The sequence below is a fragment of the Mustela nigripes genome, chromosome 18 (assembly GCF_022355385.1).
Source record: "Mustela nigripes isolate SB6536 chromosome 18, MUSNIG.SB6536, whole genome shotgun sequence".
NCBI lineage: Eukaryota > Metazoa > Chordata > Mammalia > Carnivora > Mustelidae > Mustela > Mustela nigripes.
In genome coordinates, this window is record NC_081574.1 from 1424360 (window position 1) to 1442857 (window position 18498).

Sequence of the window (18498 nt, forward strand, 5' to 3'; positions counted from 1 at the left end):
CGGCCGATCCCGGGTTAGCCAGCCGCGGTCAGCGGCGGCCGATCCTGGGTTAGCCAGCAGCTGGGCCCTGCCCACGTGCTGTGGTTCTCTTCTGGGCTGGAGAGAGCCCCAGCTGGTGCGTGTCCTCCCCCACTGCGAGGCTCGCTGCTGCTTCTGTTCCCTCCGGGGGTGTGTTATGAGGAGCCTGTGGATAAGCCTTCCAACACGTGCTGCGTCACTCAGTCATACTGGCTGTGAGTTGGTCTCATTTCCTTCTGAAAATGCTCACACACCTGTACCTGTGTGTTTTCTAGGCATTTTATACCTGTATGCAAAATAAACAGTGCCCAGCCGTCTCCAAAACCAGGTCATTCAAACAGGCAGATGTCCAGAATTCCTGGGAACATAAACACTATTGGCTTTTAAAACAACATATAAGTCTATATTGAGAAATAAAGCCGAATCTTTTTTTTTTTTTTGGTAGATTTTGTTTTTTTATTGGGGGGTCTTGGGGTTTTGGGGGGGTCTTAGGGTTTTTTGGTTCGGTTTTTCGTTGTGTGTGTGTGTGTGTGTGTGTGTGTTGTTGCAAGAAAGCACATACCAATAGTCACGTCTACCTTGGGCCTTGGTATTAGACCATTTGTGTCCGTATTTTTTCTGCAAGACGGACTTGAGTGGGACGTAGAGTCCTTGGAGGTGACCTTCGTTCCTACAGAAGAGAAGCAGCACGTTGTCTTTAAATGCTGCCGTCGCTTCTCGGGAGCAAACAGCGGTTCTTGTCCGCATGTGGGCGTCAGAGGGACGTGGGGCGTCCCCGGGACTCTCCTCGGAAGCGTGGCCCTAGCGTGGTCCTGGCGAGTCCCACGGCCCAGCAGCACCCTCTGGGCTGCTCTGCACACGGCAAGCTGTCCGACGTCTCTGGGCCTTGGGGCCGTGGCCATAAAACCAAACTGGACAAGCAGCCGAAGCCGCGCGGGCCCCGTGGCTCTGCCGTGCCCTGCGAACATTTCCCACACGGTTTCCCGTGCTGAGCCGAGGGCGCCCTTCTCCCTTCTGGCAGACGCTGCGGGAGGTCCCCCATGGCTGAGTGGGGCTGCGGGTCATGTGCGGGGACATCCGTCCTGGGCGCAGTGGAGCCCCTCTCTCCTGGAAGGCCTGGTGGCTCCTGCTGCTGGCGTGCCTGGGTCGGCAGCCCAGCCCCGGTCCCTGTCTTCCCCGGCAGCGGGGTGAGCGCAGTGTGTAGCCGGAGAGCCCCGGGAGGCCGTGGGTGGCACGGTGGGTATTCAGGCTTGAGGCGGCGGCATGTCCAGGTGGGGCACTGAGCGCCTGCCCCCAGCGCCGCGCAGTGGCCGAGACCCCCCACTTCCCTCTCTCTATGCAGGGCACCAGCGCCTGTCGGTGACCAGCCTGCTCGTCTGCCACGGCCTGCTGATGGTCGGCACCAGCTTGGGCGTCGTGGTGGCCTTGCCCGTCCCACGTCTGCAGGGCATCCCCAAGGTGACTGGTGAGTAGACACGCCCCGGGCCCCCGTCTTGCCCGGGCCTCACTCAGCCCTCTTCATGCTTCCGCATGCCGGGAGCTGCTTACGCAGGGGGAATTCGCATGTTTCCTTTCAGTGTAGACTCGAGTGCTCAGTGCACACATGTGTTCTGTGCTGATGTCAGCGGCCCAGGGTCACTCCTATCCCAGGACATGTTTGCACGTTCCCTTTATGGCCGCGTATTAGTTTCTGTCATTTAGAGATGCTTTTGCTTGGTGGCCGTGGACGCTTGTTACATTTTATATCACAAAGAAGGAAGCTCAGCGTCCAAATGGGCTTTTTTGCCGTGTTGGCAGGAGTTCGGACGGGTCCAGTCTTTTCGGGAAGCGATCTGGGATTGGGGAACATGAGCTTGAAGATGGTGTGTGTGTGTGTCTGTAGTCGGGATGTTTCGGTTCAGAAATCTGCCTCGGGAGGCAGCCGAGACGAGGAGCAAAGCAATATGCAAAAACGATATTTGACGAAGCGTTCAGTTTTTCTCAGCACAGAACAGGACCCAACTTAAAAATCAGGGGTGAAGAGAGATTTAAGAAAGTGGCTGTGCTCCCGTTTTAGAGTATAACAAAGCTGGTAAAAATGATGTTTGTGGAAAGCTATGAGCCATACAGAGAAACGTGAGCTCTGTAAGTCAAGCCAAGATCTTAAATTTTACACTGATTCCGTACTATCAGCCAGGGGAGAAGAAAGTCTCAGAGAAAGAACCTGTAGGAAATTGAGCAGAGGGATAATGAAGATTCTGTTCCTACAGTTTCTTCCAAGCGACAACCGCAGAGTATTTCCTTGGCCCCAGACGCCCTTCTGTCCTCCGTGAGCTGTGGGCCTGTCGTAAATCGATCTTTACATAAATCCGGGGGCACCTGGCCGGGCTGAGGAGTCCTTTCGTTCGTCTTTGTCCTCATTTCTGTGTCTCCTGTGATCCGTGTACGGCACACACAGTCGCAGGTGTGACGACGTCCAGTTCCGCAGGGCTGCTGAAGGCGTCCCTGTCCAGCGACCCCGCCCCCCGGGCATAATGTGCTCAGTGGGTTAAGCAGCGGCCTTCGGCTCAGGTCATGATCCCAGCGTCCTGGGATCGAGTCCCCCATCGGGCTCCTTGCTCATGACCTGAGCTGAGGGCAGCTGCTCCCTTCGGCGCCCCTCCCCCACAGCCATGCAGAACCGTATTCCGTCACCAACTTTTCTCTAACGTCTTGCCAGTCTTTACCCCCACAAACCAAATTCGTATTTTTGCTGTTTTCCCATTTTCTAGAATTGCCTCCTAACATGCATATTCCTCCGTGACTTTTTTTGTTTCAACGTTATTGCCAAGACGCATGCGTGTGGGCGGTGAGACGCCTTTGCACGCGTGATCATCTGGCCACCTCCGCTGACACTGGCCCCCGTTCTTCTGGGGCACACGCCAGGCGCGGAGTCATGGGCATGTAGGAGACGCATGTGCTCACCTTCCCTTGGTGACACGGACATGTTTTCCCCCAGCTGTCACACTGGGGACACCTTGCTCGCTGGTGTCTGAGCCTTCCTGCCCCCCCGTCCCCCCGCCCCCAGTACCTGTGAGCTTGCCGCTTGCTGCTGTGCTCACCGAGGAACGGGCCTCGGGCCTTAAAGCACCTGGTAAAGAAGGGTGCACACTTGCCAAGTCCCTGTCACCTGACCTGTGGAGTGCTTGAAGTGTGGACACCCTGTTCCCACCTGATGACCTGTAGGGTCAGGGCGTTTGGGGAGGGGAACGAATCGTTATTTCAGAATAGACCTCTGGGTAGTTTCTGACATGTGCTCTCACGTTAGGTGAAGATTTTAAAATTTACTTCACGCCACTCTTAAATTGAAAAGTGCCCCATCTGTGAATAAACCAGATAGCTAGAAAGAAGAGTCCCCATTTTAATTAAAACCACGGAAGGAACTCGTTCTAAAGCACAGGGCCTTCGTGTAACAAGAAACAGCAGGAAGCTGCTGGCATTTTAAGCATCTTGTGCCTCAAACAGACACATTTCTGGCATTTAATTTTTCTGTCAAGACTTAGGAAAATCACATCTGTTTCTCAAGTGCGAGTGAGGGGAGCCCCGTATGGGGAGTGGGGGGCCACTGTTGTCCCGCGGGCGCTGGAAGTCCCGACCATCACTCTCAAAGCATTGTGGGCATTCAGTAAAAGGCCACGAGAACATGGCCACGCGCTGTTCTGGTTTGAGGCTGTCCGCTGGTGTCCGAGGTCTGCGTGGGTTTCTGTGGTTTGGGCGAGAGACGGATGCTTGCTGATTGCCCTGTGACCCTGTCTGTTGCACGCGGCGTGTGCGGAACGGCTCAGGAAGAGGCATGGTCTCCTACCACGCGCACAACGGGCCCGTCAAGTTCCTGGTCATGGCCGCTGCCACCGTCAGGACAGACAAGGACAAGCCCACGGACAGCCCACCGCCCGGCGCAGAGGCCCTGGAAGAAGAGCAGAAGGAGGCACCCCCCGGCGAGGGGCCCGGGCCAAGTCAGAGCGGTGCGGATGGCATCTGGCTGGGGGGCTCGTTGGGCTCCGGGACTCCCAGAAGCGATTTCTCCTCGTCGTCCGGGTCCCTGACTGCCTCGCAGGGCTCCGGCTCCCTGGAGCCCCGATCGGAGGAGAGTGTGGTCTACGACCTCCTGCGTCTCCCCAGCGTCCTGCCGAGCCGGGGGCGGCGGGCCAGGAGGGCGAAAGCCAGCTCAGTGCTCGTGGCATGCGGGGGCCAGGGCCACCGGCGGGTGAGCAGGAAGGCCCGGCAGCAGCGCCCGGAGGAGCTGGCCTCCTCCGTCATGGTCTGGCAGATTCCCCTGCTGAGCGCCTGAGCCCGGGGCCCGCCGAGGGGGCGGCGTTCTGCCGGGTCGGTGACCCCGGCTGTAGACTGCGTCTGTGCTGGTTGAGGAGGAAGTAGGTGTTCGGGGGAGAAGCGTGCAATATCACGGTGGTGGTGTTTTCCTGCGAGCTGGTGCCCGCCCTCCAGGAGCAGAAGCAGGTGCGGACGATGAGAGGAGCCGCAGGGCCCGTGGGGGCCGTGGGGAGCTGCTGGAGAGCGCCCCACACTCCTGACCGCCGCAGACAAGGTGCCGCAGACACGCGGGGGCTCCCAACCCTCCCCTGTGCCGTTACCCCGAGAATTTAATCTGTGGACTGAGAACGTCTGGCAAAACCCACCCTGTTAGTAGTGTGGACACTTCGTAACAATTCTCAGAATAATGACTGCTTGGGTCGGAGTCCCGGCTTCTATTTATACTGTCTGTAAATTCCCGCCCGGAGTTGGCAACCATGAAGAAAGCCTGAACACACCCCGGTCTGCGGCGCTGGTTTGCTTTCTGAGCTGAACTGGGTTTTCCCAAGTGGTGTCCTGTGTGTATTGTATATTTTAACAAAGTAGTATTTTTATATTGCATTTTTGTCAATTAAAAATTAACAGTCAACGTTTTAGCCGATATGAGATCTGTAACATTTCACGAATGATGTTTGCTTTGAACCAAAACACTCTGTACCTTCCCAAGGTGTACACTCGAGCGTCAACGCCAAACTCCGCCTCCCTCCTCGTGTCCGGTGGCACGGACGCTGCGGTGGCATGTGTCTCCCTGTCGCAGAAAACGCATGGAAGCGGCGCCGGTCGGCTCTGCCCCGGTGCGGGTCAGTGTGGCCGTGGGGCGCGGGCGAGGTGGGCAGCCCTGCCATCCAGGCGCCCCATCACTTGGCGCATGTACGGGTGCGCGGCCGAGCGCTGAGGCCCATGACGCGCCGTTGGGGCTCGCGTATCCGCGTCGTACTTAGTGCTTTAAAACCATTAATGCAGGCGTCACTGGAGATAAATTTCTCAGCACTTTACAAATGACTAAAAATGCTAATTTTATGACTTAGCCAAATATTTTCCAAGGTGCGTATATACTCCCCTCCCCGAGAGTAATATCTCCCTAAGCTTTCTTAAATCGTTAGCTGCTACCTTAAGTCATCAATAAAATCTTTTTATGTAAACATACACTTTCCGAATTGCCTTTTCTTGCCCTGAAACACGGAGGGGCACTTCCGGTCCGGCAGGTCGGGGGTGGCCTGCGGGGCCCTTTGGGGTTCGGGAGCGCTGCCTGCTGGTTTGGGAGTTTGGTGCCATGAGACAGCCACGAGGTGTGTGAGTTGTGCGGGAACGCTGTGGTTTGGGGCAGGTGCCGAGAGGACCTCGTCTCGTGTCCAGGACTCACAGACACGCCGGTTTGCACTTTGAGCGACATCGTGAGTGGAATGAACTCCACGTAAACCACAGAGGAATCTGGGGCTGACCCGCTTCGGGGACCCGCGCTGAGTGAGACCGTGAGCTTCTCCGTGTGTTCACAGGCGGAACAAAACACAAGCCCTCCCGTGTGCGCTTTGTTGCAACCTTGGTACCCAGAGGCGTTAGGTCTTCTTCAGTATCTCAAAAAACTCACAACCACCAATTTTCTTATGGCCTAAATAATAAAAACAACAACAGTAAACCCCAAACAGTACCCGCCAGGGTTTACCTCTGCGTCTGGATGTTGACGTATTTGGACAAACCTTGTGTGATGCCATGTGTCGCACTCCCGTGTCGGAAGCCTGGCTGGGCTTGGCGTCAGGCGTGTGCGGTGAAGGGTCCCCCCGTGGGGCCGTCGTCTCTCTGTTCACGTGCCTCCCTGCAGAGCCCTGAGTTCCTCCTGCCATGGTGGCTGCCCCCTGCCATGTTTTGGGGGAGGCTGGGTTTCCCTGCCGTGGGGCGAGGCCAGGCTCCCTCATGCCCCTCGCAGACCCTGGGGCAGCAGCCTCGGTGGCTCCGAGACCGAAGCCCGGAGCTGGTAGGTCCGCATGCCTCCATACGGGGTTGGCCCCCCTTCGGCATCCTGGGACCGTCTGTGTCAGACCACAGCCAGGGTGGGTTTGGGCTAGTGCTGTCTGCTGGACGCGCCCCCCGAAATCCACGTGTTGAAACCCCAGGCTCCGAGGTGGCCGTGTTAGGAGGAGGGAGGTCATGAGGTCGCGAGGGCGATGGGAGCCCCGCCCCTGCCCCCAGACTCTCGTGGGGACACAGTGAGGAGACCTCCTGAGCCAGGGAGGCCTCACCCGACACCGGCTCTGTGGGGCCTCGACCCTGAACTTGCAGCCCCAAGGGTAGAGTTCAGAGCGGCCCCTGTGCCTCCCATGTCCCCCGGGGATGGTGCATCTGACCTCCCGGCCTTCACTGCTGCTGAGGTTCGGGTCTGGTTTCCAAAGGGAAAACTCCCAGCAAACCAGCAGACCTGCCCGGCGCCACGTGGGGCCCCTCTGGGCAGCGATCCGGCAGGCAGAGAATGGCTCCCGCCCGGGGCTGGCGGCAGACGCTGGTGCCCACAAGGAGCCAGGGTCCAATCGCAACGGAACGCAGGGCTCCCTGAGGAGGCTCGTACGTGTCTGCGATCAGCCCTCGGCGGTGGCCTCCACAGCCCCGCGAGTGCAGGCGGCTTGCCCCACCGAGCCAGTCTGCGCCTGGCCAAGGAGGAGGGCCATCCAGAGCGGGCGGGGTGCAGGCAGGACAAGACCCTCCCGTCGCCTCCGGAGCAGCCAGGGCAGGAGCGGGTCCACGCGCCTTTTCCACGTGCTGGGAGGTGGGTGCTCGGAGCCCCTGAAGGAGCAGAGCAGTGTGGACACGTCCCGTGGGCTAGACTACCTGGTGAGAGGCAGGAGAGGGTGAGCCTGTGGGATGGGTTTGTCCGCGCCCTTTCTGGGGAGAAGGGAGGGCCTCTGGGTCCTGGAAACATCGGCTGGCCAGGAACTGGGTATCCTAGCGGGGCGCAAACATCTGCAAATCTATGGGATGCCCCTGGACTGTCCCCGGACACCGGGGCATTCAGCTACCTGCTCAGTAGTGAGCCCTCGGGGTCCCAGCCCCACCCCCCATACTGCAGGACCCAACCTGAAGAGGGACTCAGCTCCCGCAGCTGTCCGGGGATGAGTAGCCCAGCTCCAGGCCAACTGCCTTCCCCCTGCTCCTGTGCGGTGGCCTCTCTGCCTCTCCCCCCTGCCCCCTGGCCCTCTGCTCCCCCAGCCCTGCCCCAGCCTTCTGGATGCCTGTGATTGTACCTACTGGTGAAAACAGCCTTGGTAAGCTTGGTAAGGGCAGTAACTGCCCTTCCCACCCCGTGCGTGGTTCCGATTCGGGGCACAGAGCGCTTCTTAAGCTTTCCCAAGCCCCTTCTCTCTCACATCCGCCCCCACAGCTCCTGCACACGCTCATGCACACACACACACACACACACACACACTCGTGCCTGCACACCTCCTCCGTGCTAGCTTTGCTCGCCCGCCTGCAAGGGGCAGTTGGGGCAATGTGGATTCGGGCGGAAGAGAGAGACAGCCGGCCAGGGCTGCCCCCCCGGGGTCTGGCATCACTCTGGTCCCGCTGCTTCTCTCCGAAGAGCCTCGGGGAGAATGAACCCTTGAAAAGCAGGCTGGTGATTCTCTGGGATCTGACAGCTCTTGCTGGCCTGAAGGCATGTTTCTGCCTCCTCTTTGTGGCCTGAGAACATCGCACTGGTCCCTCCAGGTGGATTCAGGTGTGTCCCTCGCCCTCTGGACCTGCAGCAGTGACTTGTTCTCTTACTCCTCCCACGAAGGTGCCCAGTCCTAGTCCCCTCGTGAGAAAGGGTAGAGCCAGGGCAGGAAAGGGGCGGCTGCCCTCTTCGGCACCTGTCACAGGAGGGCTGCGACCTCCGCCAACCTCGCACGGCGACAGGGCATCCACGTGTGCGTCTCAGAGCAGTCCTGCTGCTCCGGTGTCGTTTCTGGACGTGTCGTGCAGATTCTGAGTCTGACTCTGTGGTTTTATTAAAGACAACTGCCGTGCGAGGAAGATGGCCTAGGTCCCGTGTGCTCGGGGAGCTCAGGAGTCTGGCCAAAGGGGACTCGGCCAGGAGCAGCAGAAACTGGCGTCTGGTGACCGACAGCCCGATCGGAGTCGGCCCAGGGCCACGACCAGAACCGCCGGGTGCCGGGATGGCCGGTGGGGGGTGGGGTTGCAGGGAAGGAGGGGCGGCACAGACCCTTGGCTGGGGCTCTGCGAAGGCGGGATTGTGTAACCGGGCTGCCTGGAGCCCAGCCAGGCCGCAGAGCAAACAGAAGGGCTGGAAGCAAAACCACCCAGAGACTGGCCACAGAAATCAGAGGTTTCACGTGACCTGGGAATGTCCCCCTTGGTGTCGTTGCTAAACTGCTGGTGATGGTAGCGCGTCACCAGGAGGAGGGGCCTGTTGGCTGTGGGTCTGCGCCCGGTCGCCTGCAGCGGAGGCCCAGCGGGTCTCCAAGAGCTTCGTTCCCAAAGACCCCCCTGCGTGGAGCACTGTCGCTGAGCCCCGGAGAACGAGCTGCCGTCCAGGAGGACGACCAGCCCTACGGCAGGCGCGGTGTTCCAGAATGCCTCCTGATTGATGGTGGAGGCAAAGCATGGGCAGGGGGGGGGGGGGGGGGGGGGGGGGGGGGGGGGGGGGGGCGGGCCCACAGAGATGCTGGCGGAGGAGGAGGGAGCGTGCCCGGTGCCCACAGGCCTGCTTCGGTGCAGTGGCTGCGCGCAGAGCTGGGGGAGCCCCCCGGGAAGTGAGGGCACAGGAATCAGAGATGACCAGTAAGTGCTCCGGCCCCACGCTGGCAGGTTCAGAGGTGTGGGGGTGTGGAAGTGTGGCTCGCACACACGCAGGCAGAGGGAGAGCCCTGCACTGTGTTCTGGGTAGGTAAGTAACGGAGGAGTTGTTTATTTTTTCTGCTTATCAGAAATAATCGCTGCTTGATTCCCCACCGTGATGCCCGAGGTGTGGGATTCCTGTCCCGCCGTCTCTAGTTCAACGGTTCTCAACCAGGGACAGTTGGTCGTTTCTGGGGACGTGTTCGTTGTCATTACTTGTGGGGGGCACGGACAGAGGACTGGACGGGGCAGCAGGCCGGCCGAGGCCGGGGATGCTGCCGGATGCCCCGGAGCACGGGACAGCCCCTTGTCTGCTGTGCTGTGGCCAGAACACCAGGTCTCCGTGTTCTCGTGCTCCCCTGGAGATCAGCTGGTTGATTTCTTTTTTTGGTGTGAACATATGGGATTCCTGCTCTGTTCTCAGATGTCCCAGGCTTCTCACTGCGTCTGCTTGGCCCCAGCGCTGCTGCTCTAATTTGAACATAAAAATACCTTGTTTAGGGGGCCTGAGTGGCTCAGTTGGTTAAGCACCAGACTCTCAATTTCAGATCTGAGGGTTGTGAGGTCAAGCCCCGTACCAGGATCCATGCTGGGTGTGGAGCCTGCTTGAGGTTCTGTCTGTCTCTCTGTCTGTTCCCCTGCCCCTCCCCCACCCGGGCTCACACTCATGCTCACACACTCTCTCTCTAAAAATAAACATTAAAAGATTTAAAAACATTAAAAAAAATACCTTGTTTAGGTGCCAACACAGAACTCCTGATACAGACTAATGGGGCAATAAGCTCACTGAAGTGAGAGCAGATACGGATTCGTACTCAGAGAGAGAGAAGCTCCTGCTGGCCACACCCCGTGTTAGGCACGGTCCACACGTGCACACCAGATCTATACACGTGGTAACTTCGGGCTGGGCCTCCCACGGAATCAGAGACCGTGACGGGCTCTGCTGTGGGATTCCTCACGGACAGAATCCCTTCAGATGGGAATCCACAGGCTGGGTTTGGGGGGGTCCCCAGGGCCTGTGGTTGACCATCAGGGGCTCTGAATTTCCAGGAAGAACAGGCAGGCGGTGTGCTGGGAGGTATATGTGTCTGTACTCCCTGCCCCAGGAAAGCGCTCACACCGTCCTTCTGCCCAAGTCATGACCAGGAAATTGCTGGAAGCCACCTGCCTGGTCTGTGTCTGCATTCTGAAACTTCCTCTCACTTCTAAGAAAAAGCAGACGAGGGTTTAAGACCAGAGGGTTTGAAAGTCAGGATTTTATTTATTTTTATTTATTTGTCAGAGAGAAAGGCAGGGGGAAGAGAAAGAGCATACGCAAGGGGAGGGGTAGAGGGAGAAGCAGGTCCCCTTCTGAATAAGGAGTCCTTGTGGGGCTCAATCCTAGGACCCCAGGATCATGACCTGAGCCGAAGCCTGATGCTTAATGACTGTGTTACCAAGGCGCCCCAGGGGCTTTGAAGTTCAAGTAGGAGCTTTACCACTTAGGTTTGCTGAACATCAAACCTTGAGCAAATTGTGTCTTTGAGCCTCACCTGTGTCATCTGTGAAATGCACTTAGTTCCTGCCTCACCTGGCGACAGGATTTAAACCACGTGATGGGTGAAGGTCTCACTCGGTGCCTGGCGCGTGGCCGGCCTGCAGCAGCAGCTCCTGACGGACGCCTCTTCCCCCTGGGACTCCGTGTCCGGCAAGCAGCCCTGCCATCCCTGGTCATTCTGCGTCTCCCACGGCTTCCCCACTTCTTGTTGACTGTGTTCAGTCTTCCAGCGAGTGCGCGGCTTGCTTGCCTGCAGGGGACGCTGCCGGGAGCTGCCCACGCAGCTGGGATCAATTAAGGATCTTGGGATGAGGGGATGAGCCTGGATCATTGGGGCCCAGGTACTGTCCTAAGGGTCCTTGCTGGGGAGAGGCGGGCGGGTCAGAGAAGCAGACGGGCCTGGGAGGGGGCCGCAGGTGGCCCGCCACTGGCCGTGACAGCAGAGGAAAGGGTTTCCGAGTACTGGAAACGACCAAACAGGTTCTCCCCTCAAGTCTCCAGAAGGACCTGGCCCTGCCACTGTAGACTTCAGCCCAGCAAGGCCCAGGTCGGGTTCCTAAGAAATAAATCAGTATTGTTTGATGCCCCCAGTTTCCTGGCAATTTGCCACAGCAACCACGGGGAGCCTGCACAGTCCTGCGGGTTAAAAACACCGGTGTTGATGCGTGTAGGACTAGGCCCGCTAGAGGGGCAGCGCGCCGGGCCGCCGCACGGGGCGTCTCTGAGAAGGCTTCCAGCTTCAGTCTCACACTCTCGTGGCCATGAAGGCCTTTCAGGGAGAAGGTGAAGACAGGACAGGAACACAGTCTGGAGGGTCTTTTTACCACTGGGAGAGGGGGTCGAGGTGGCTCCTCCTTCGGGCAGAGGCCTGCTGCTGGGGGTGACCGGCAGCCCACGCACCAGCCGCCTGCTTGTGTCCCAGCAGCTTCCCCAGCACGAGGCTCCCTGTTCAGAATCACCCCAGTGCCGCCTGACCCCGGAGGGTTCCCCGACGGCGCGGCCTCCGCTCTCTGGCCGCAGTCCAGGGTGGACTCCTCCAGGCCTGGGACACGCTCCCTGACCCCTCTTCTCTGTCCTGCTTTGCCGGCCGAGAGCAGGCGGCAGGAGGGGTGAGGGGGACCTGCCTCAGCGGGGGCTCTGAGAGCTCAAGCCTCCCAGTTCCACAGCACACCTGCAGCCCGGTGGGTCTCCCATGTCCAAGGACTTGGCACCGGTAAGACCCCAAAGGCAGGCCCCTTGAACCCAGGCCAGAGGCCTTGTGCACAGGACATGTTACTCTTCTCTAAGGGAGCTGGGGCGTGGTTTGGAGGCACTGGCTCTCCAGTCCACCAGCGGCTCAGCGGCCCGAGGTCCCCCTGCTGAGTCCGTGCAGGGGACCCTGTACCCTCGTGCAAGGTGGAGGCAGTAGGTCCCGGGGTGCGAGCCCTGTCCCTTCAGAATGCACCCTCCTAGAATGCTCCTGCCCTGCGGAAGCCCGGGGCTGGGGCCTGACCTTGTGGCCGGGTAGGGGGAAGCAGGGGGCCCCCGCAGAGAGAAGACAGCTGGAAACAAGGGGCCGGTAGAGCCGGGGTGGCCAGCAGAGTCTCCGTGGATCCTTCCCTAACACACTCATCCAGTGTAACCACATGCAGTTTTTGTTTTTTTTTTCCCCCAAGTTTTAAGAGCAAAACAGCACACTTTCAAGGGGGAAATAAAAGGCACAAAGAACAGAACAATCCAGTAGTGCTGGTTTTGGGGTAGGCCGGCGTGTGTCTTCCTGCCTTCTCCGAGGGCCTGCTGCGCGCTGCGGGTCTGGGCCCCGGATTCACCGGCTGAAGCCCTAACGCCAGCAGCCCGGCGCCTGCAGAGGGGTCTCTGGGGGCAAGTCAGAGCAGACGAGGTCCTGAGGGTGGGGGTCGGAATGAGTGTCCTTATCAGAGAAGCAGACCCAGAGGTCGCTCTCGCCAGAGGAGGACACAGCCAAGGCCCTCCCTCCCTGCGCCCGCAGGTCTGGCACACCGTGATGACCCTGGACTCCGCAGCCCCCAGACGCGGGAGGAAGAAGGAAGGAAGCAGGGATGGATGTGCTGGGGCAGCGGGGCTGACCGTGGCACGGCGGGAGAGTACGACGCGGCTCCCGTCTGTTCACGTGCAGACACGTGGAAAGCTGTCCCTACACGGGAAACCCGGCAGGGAGGCGGGCACAGACCCCCAACCAGCAGCTTTGGGAGCTTTGCACCCACTGAGCCGCAGAATCCTGGCAGAGACCCTGGGGTAGGAGGCAGAACGGGCTTGGGAGAGGGGGCCCCTGTGCAGGCGGGAGCGCTCCCGGGACCTGGGGAGTGTCGTGGGAGGGCCACGGACATTTCCACACCAGGACCCTCCCCACCCCCACCCCCTGCCCCGTCTGATGGCTCCAGGGGGCTCCCAGCGGGGCTCCGGAAGGGCCCACAGCCACACGTGTTCTGACGATTCCGGTGGTTTCCCGGGGATCCCTCCCACCGAGACTCCGGAGTGGGACCCCACCGGTTGTGGTTGCTGGGGGTAGGGAGACCCAGCAGGCAGCTCATCAGGAAGCAGGTGCAGCTGGGCCGGTGTGGCCTGCCCCAGCTCGGCCGCCCCCTCCCTGCCCTCCGGTGGCCTGGCTCTCCCTCTGCAGAAGGAAACAGGTGGAGTGGGGGGTGGGGCGGCCACGAGGAAGGGGGGCGTCCTCCGCACGCGGCTCTTCCTCCCGCAGAAGCTGCCGCCTGTGTCCCCGGAGGCTGAGGGCTGAAGTGGCCGGGCAAGGGGAAGCGGCAGTGCAAGCATCAGGGTCTGGCACTTTGTAAACATACACTTAGGAGCACCCCGCGTCCTGAGAGGTTTCAGGTAGGCCCTCCCGGTGTGGCTTCCGGGCGCCCCCCGGAATTCCAGAGAGCAGCAGGGAAGAGCCGTCTGGTGGAAGGCTGTTCGATTCTGCAAAGATTCACCGGCGATGAGAACCAGGTTCACACATCCCTCCCTTCGCCCCAGACTAGTTTTCACAAGTGCATTGCCTGATTCCAGAAGAAGACATCGTCTGGAAAAAGTGGGCAGGAGACGTCCACCCGTGTCCACTCTGAGTGCTGTGGTCTGGGGCTTCGCGAGGACCAGCCGGCCGCCCGCGTGTCAGCAGGTGGGCTCTGGAGCTGTCCGTGGTCGAGGGGACAGCCCGGGCCACGGCCGCCTCCCAGAACCCCACCGGACGCGGCGTGCGGCGTGCTGGGCACAGACCGGGTCTAGGCCCCTCTAGCTTCATATGAAGGAAATGGCTTCGGATTTCGTACGTCGTTTCTAAATCCTCCTTTTTCTACCAATTCATTTTTACTGCATTTTAGAAAGGCCCGTCCACAATCAATGTCAAATAAGAACCCAAACCCCTGACTGCTCGCGGCGGACTCCTTGGAAGGCACGGCCTGCACAGAGAAGACGAGAAACCTCTGTGTCAGTTTCCTGGGGCTGCCCGGAGTCAGCACCATCTAGGGGTGAGGAGGGACGTAGACCACAGATTTGGACGCTCCCGTGGTCCTGAGGCCAGGCTGACACCCCTGTGTCACGGGCCACGCCGTCCGAGGGCTGTCAGAGGACCTGGGCCTCCGGTTCCTGGCGTCCCTGGCATCCGTCATTCCTACCTGCGTCTGTCCACACCTGGGACCGAACCTCCTCCTGGAAGGACACTCGTCACACACCAGGGCCCACCCTGATGGCCTCATGTTTGGTTGGCTGCCTTCCCCAAATAGGGTCCCCTTCTGAGTTACCAAGGGGTTAGGACTCCAGCAGATCTCTGTGGGGAGCGAGGCACAACCTAGCCCATAAGAACCTTCGTGCTCATCAGCCTTCTTGATGTTTCCTCCGAAGATTAGATTGATTCATTCGAGAAGACCGTGCCTCACTGTGAGGAAGGGCTTTGGGGCTGGACGGGGTGAAAATCCCCGACCCACCACGCGTCAGATGAGTTACACTAAACTCTCCGGAGGCCACCTTCCTGCATGGCAGAAGGGAGACATTCCCAGCTCCGGCGTGGTGCGGGCGCATCTACACCAGGTGTTCTGCACAAGTATGCGTACGCTTACGCATGAACGTACTACCACGTAGACTTAGGTGAAATCAGATTTCATTGCAAGTAATTTGCTCTGACACTATGAACACATACCTTGAAAATATTTTAAAATAACTGTTAAATTTTTACATCTTTTCCAAAAGAAGTTTTACCAGTATCAGCACTCATGAGCTTAATGGTCTCTTAGTGGCTGCCGCATCGACTCCTGTGACAAAGATTCATGGCCTCCTGGTGGCCTGCAGCTGAGTGAAGGAAGGGACAGGCCAGGTGCCAGCATCCCGCGGAGTGTGATGGAGGACAGCGGGAGGGAGGCATTCAGTACAACAAGGCATCACCCTCCCGTGGACTGGGCAAGCTGTGGTCACGACTTGCTCTAGAAGGTGAAAAAGACGGGTCTCGGTTGTCCCGTTCAAATCAGGGGCTCCAGGTATCATCCTACGCCGGGGGCGTCTGTAACATGCAAGTCCGGGTGACGTCAGCAGCACGCGGTCAGTGCGCGCGTACAAGTCCTCCTCCCTCGTCGGCAGTATTTCGGGGGACGTAGGCGCGTACTCTCTCGAGTGTAAATTTCTCAGACGCTGCTAATTAGAGACTTGGGAAAACTCAAGACACGAGGGAAAGAACTTCACAATATTCAAGATGTAGCTTTCCCAACAGTGTCAGTGGCCCCCAGTCCATCAGAGACGAAGGGGGCCGTCGCGGTGGGGAAAGGGGAATTTTAGGGAGGCCGGTGGAGGAGACGGCCTCACGTTGGCACAGCGTGGGCAGACGTTTTACATGAAGCACGGAGTGTTGTTCCCACACCCACGCAGGCTATTCTAATTAATTTTTCATGCCAAGGGACTCAAAGTACTTTGTAGCAATTGGATCAATTCCTGACAGTTAGTGGAGTTTAATTGCTTTTTTTTTTTTTGGAAGGCAGGAATGCATAAACTCTTACGGGCTATTAAAACCTTTGGGGGAAATTATATGCTTTCTGGTAACAGCACCAGTAGGAAAACGGTATCTCACGTCCTAACAGGGCTCAGAACTGGTGACTCAGTGACAGCCATGTACCTCATCTATGTCTAAGCCCTGCGCGTGCATGAGGAACCCAGTCTGGGGGAGTCCAGAACTGGAGAGCTCGAGTGCGTTTGCTGACAGTCATCCGGCGGAGGGGACGGACTCCAAACAGGAGTGAGGAGTGCAGTTGGCCTGTGCCTGCACTTAGGACACGCAGCGCTGAGAGCACTGCCGGAATCACCTCGGTGTGTCCCCGCCGGGGGGGAATAGTCACGTCCCCCACCTACAGAAGTGGAGAGCGGAGCACGGAGAGGTCAGTTCTCTTGTTCAAAATTCTCAAGACTTGCAGATGGTGGGATGGGGCTCTGAGATCCAGCCTGCCGAATTCCAAGGCCGTGCTCTTGCGGTTTCTCCACGCAGCTTCCAAATGGGGTTCAGAGTCCCCCAGGCCTGGAGCGCAGGCTGCATAGACCCCAGCATTCAGGGGGTTGCCGACCGTCCTACCCAGGACAGTTATGAGTGTCACTTACACTCTCCACAGCTCTGCCGTGATGTATTTGTACATTTCCTCAGAACTGCCGTGCACGATTTGGCTCTTTCTGAGCCGTGGAAAATTGAAAATAGTAAAATACTATTCTCGAAGTACTCTTAAAATAGATGTTATTGAATGTTTAAGTTAAGTCCGTCTTCTTGATGTTGTTATGTTCCACGTTCGGTTTCAGGCGCTCTGGAGGTCCCTGTAGTTTGACGGAACTCATTAAGTGAATGGATCGTTCCTCTACAATTCCCATCGACCATACTGGGGCCCTAGTATGTTTTTTAAAATAAGACATGTACAGTCTGAAAATGGATGGGGCTCCCCACACACCTTATCTGCCAGATGGTGTAGGGAATGGATGGATATTTTCAGTTAATTCATTTACTTTTTCTTTCATTCAGTAAACATCTACCGAGAATCTAGAATATGGCAAGCGAAGCGTTGTGAAGTGAAAAGAAAAACTAATTATGACACATGACCGAAGTTTTCCGAGTGGTGGAGGAGATGGGCCAGTACTTCAGTGGCAAGAGTACCAGTGGTTGGGGAAAGCTAGTGGCCACTGGACACTGACCCGCACAAGTGTGTGGGGAAGCCACGCGGAGCTCTGACTCTGTGGGTCGGCTGAAAGCTCCTCTGAGAAAGCCCGGGAGTGAGGCCTACAGGCCCAGCTGGGGAAACGGAACTGTATTCCAGGCGTCTCTGGTCAGTGGGGAAGGGTGAGCTAGTGACACGGGCTCCACGTGAAGGTGAACAGACATCACTGAAAAGACCCCAGATTTTGGAGTATTTCTGGAGTGAACAGAACAAAATTCACATGGGCCATGATGGGAATGATGTCAGCCCCCAGAAGATGTTCCTGCTAGAGTTAACCAATGCTGTAAAAATGCGTACCCCAGTGGTTTGCTTGGTTTCCGCTGCCGTGGATCCAAATCCTGGCGTGTTCTGGTTGGCCACTGAGTGAATTCAGGATGTTCTCATAGTCTTAGCCCTGGTCGGAAATCCAAAAGCCTCCTAGCACAGTAAGCTGGCAAAGACTGTCAGAGGCAACACTTGAAACAAAGCAGAGTCTGAGGCCCTCTGTGCCTGTGGAAATCTAATCAACCTTATTTTGCACAAAACCTTTAAAAATAGCATTGACCCTGGGGGCCCGGTGTTAACTAGAACTGACCCCGGCAGGAAGCAGCTGTATGCAGGAATAAAAAGCCGCTGAAGTCAGTGGAAATGTCTTCCCCGTCCGTGGGCAGCTCTCCCGGAGCTTGCTGTCCGCTTTTCCCTGAGGCCCCGACAAGCCGGCCCGGTGGCTGCGGGCGCAGCCGGGGCCGAAGGCAGCTGGGGATGCTTGAGGCCACACTGCTGGACACAACAAGTTTCCGCGTTTCCTGCAGCGCGATGAACGTTTTTCTTTTTCATTCTGGAATCTACAGGCGACAGGTTTTCAATCACTGCATATGTCAACAACGCGTCTCTAATTTCCCGCACAAAATACACGCACACTCCAGCCCATTATCTCAGGGTTTGGCAGAGGATGGGCGGGGGAGGGGCAGCTGGACACAAAAGAGCGTGGCCTCAGGCAGAGACCCCCGCGCGCCGGCGGGAACCTGGTTTCGCTTCCTGTGGGGTGGCTGGGGGGTGCAAGCAGTATTCGCGAGGCGCACCGGGGTCCACCTCGCCGTCGGCGCCCCTCCGCGTGGGGCCGTCGTGGGTACCCAGGCGGCGCCGCTCTGCACGCCCGGAGCGCCCGCATCTGCAGGAGCTGCCGCGGCTGCGGAAAGGGTTAAGCGGGCGGCGGGCGGAGGACGGCCCCGCGCGGAGCGGCTCCGTCCCCGGAGCGGGCAGGGGCGGCGCGGGCTCGCGCTCCAGCCCGGAGGCTGCGCGCCCGTGTGCACGCGCGCCCGGCGGAGGCGGCGGCCGCTCCGGCCCCCGCGGCTCGAAGCCTGGGCGCGCTCGGCGGAGCGGCTGGGCCTCCGAGGCCGAGGTGAGTGCCCAGTGCCGGGCCCCCGCCGTCCGCCCCGCGGCGGGCTGGGGGAGCGCGCGTCCCGGGGGCGAGGGCGCAGGGGGACTCGCCGCGCGGGCCTGGCGGCGCCGGAACAGCCCGGGCGCTCTGGGGGGCGCGGGAAGGGCCGGAAGGCCCCCCCCCCGGGCGCCGGATGGCGCGCGGGAGGATGCCGGGGAGCCCGCGGGGCGCTCGCA

General features: G+C 59.0%; 2 protein-coding genes across 8 annotated transcripts in view; both read left to right on the top strand.

Moving 5' to 3' along the window:
• ARHGEF10 (Rho guanine nucleotide exchange factor 10) overlaps positions 1 to 5493 on the top strand; it is an 81824-nt gene extending 76331 nt beyond the window's left edge. For all 7 annotated transcript variants that reach the window (XM_059384238.1, XM_059384236.1, XM_059384241.1 and 4 more), the window contains 2 exons: positions 1361 to 1483; positions 3822 to 5493. In XM_059384238.1, the coding sequence (XP_059240221.1) occupies positions 1361 to 1483; positions 3822 to 4327 (629 nt within the window). In that variant the 3' untranslated portion in view covers positions 4328 to 5493. The remainder of the gene's footprint in view (positions 1 to 1360; positions 1484 to 3821) is intronic.
• A 12706-nt stretch (positions 5494 to 18199) lies between these two features.
• The window catches only part of MYOM2 (myomesin 2), a 126795-nt gene continuing 126496 nt past the window's right edge, over positions 18200 to 18498 (top strand). Inside the window, exon 1 of the mRNA XM_059384461.1 lies at positions 18200 to 18283. The gene's annotated coding sequence lies outside the window, so the exon portion shown is untranslated. The remainder of the gene's footprint in view (positions 18284 to 18498) is intronic.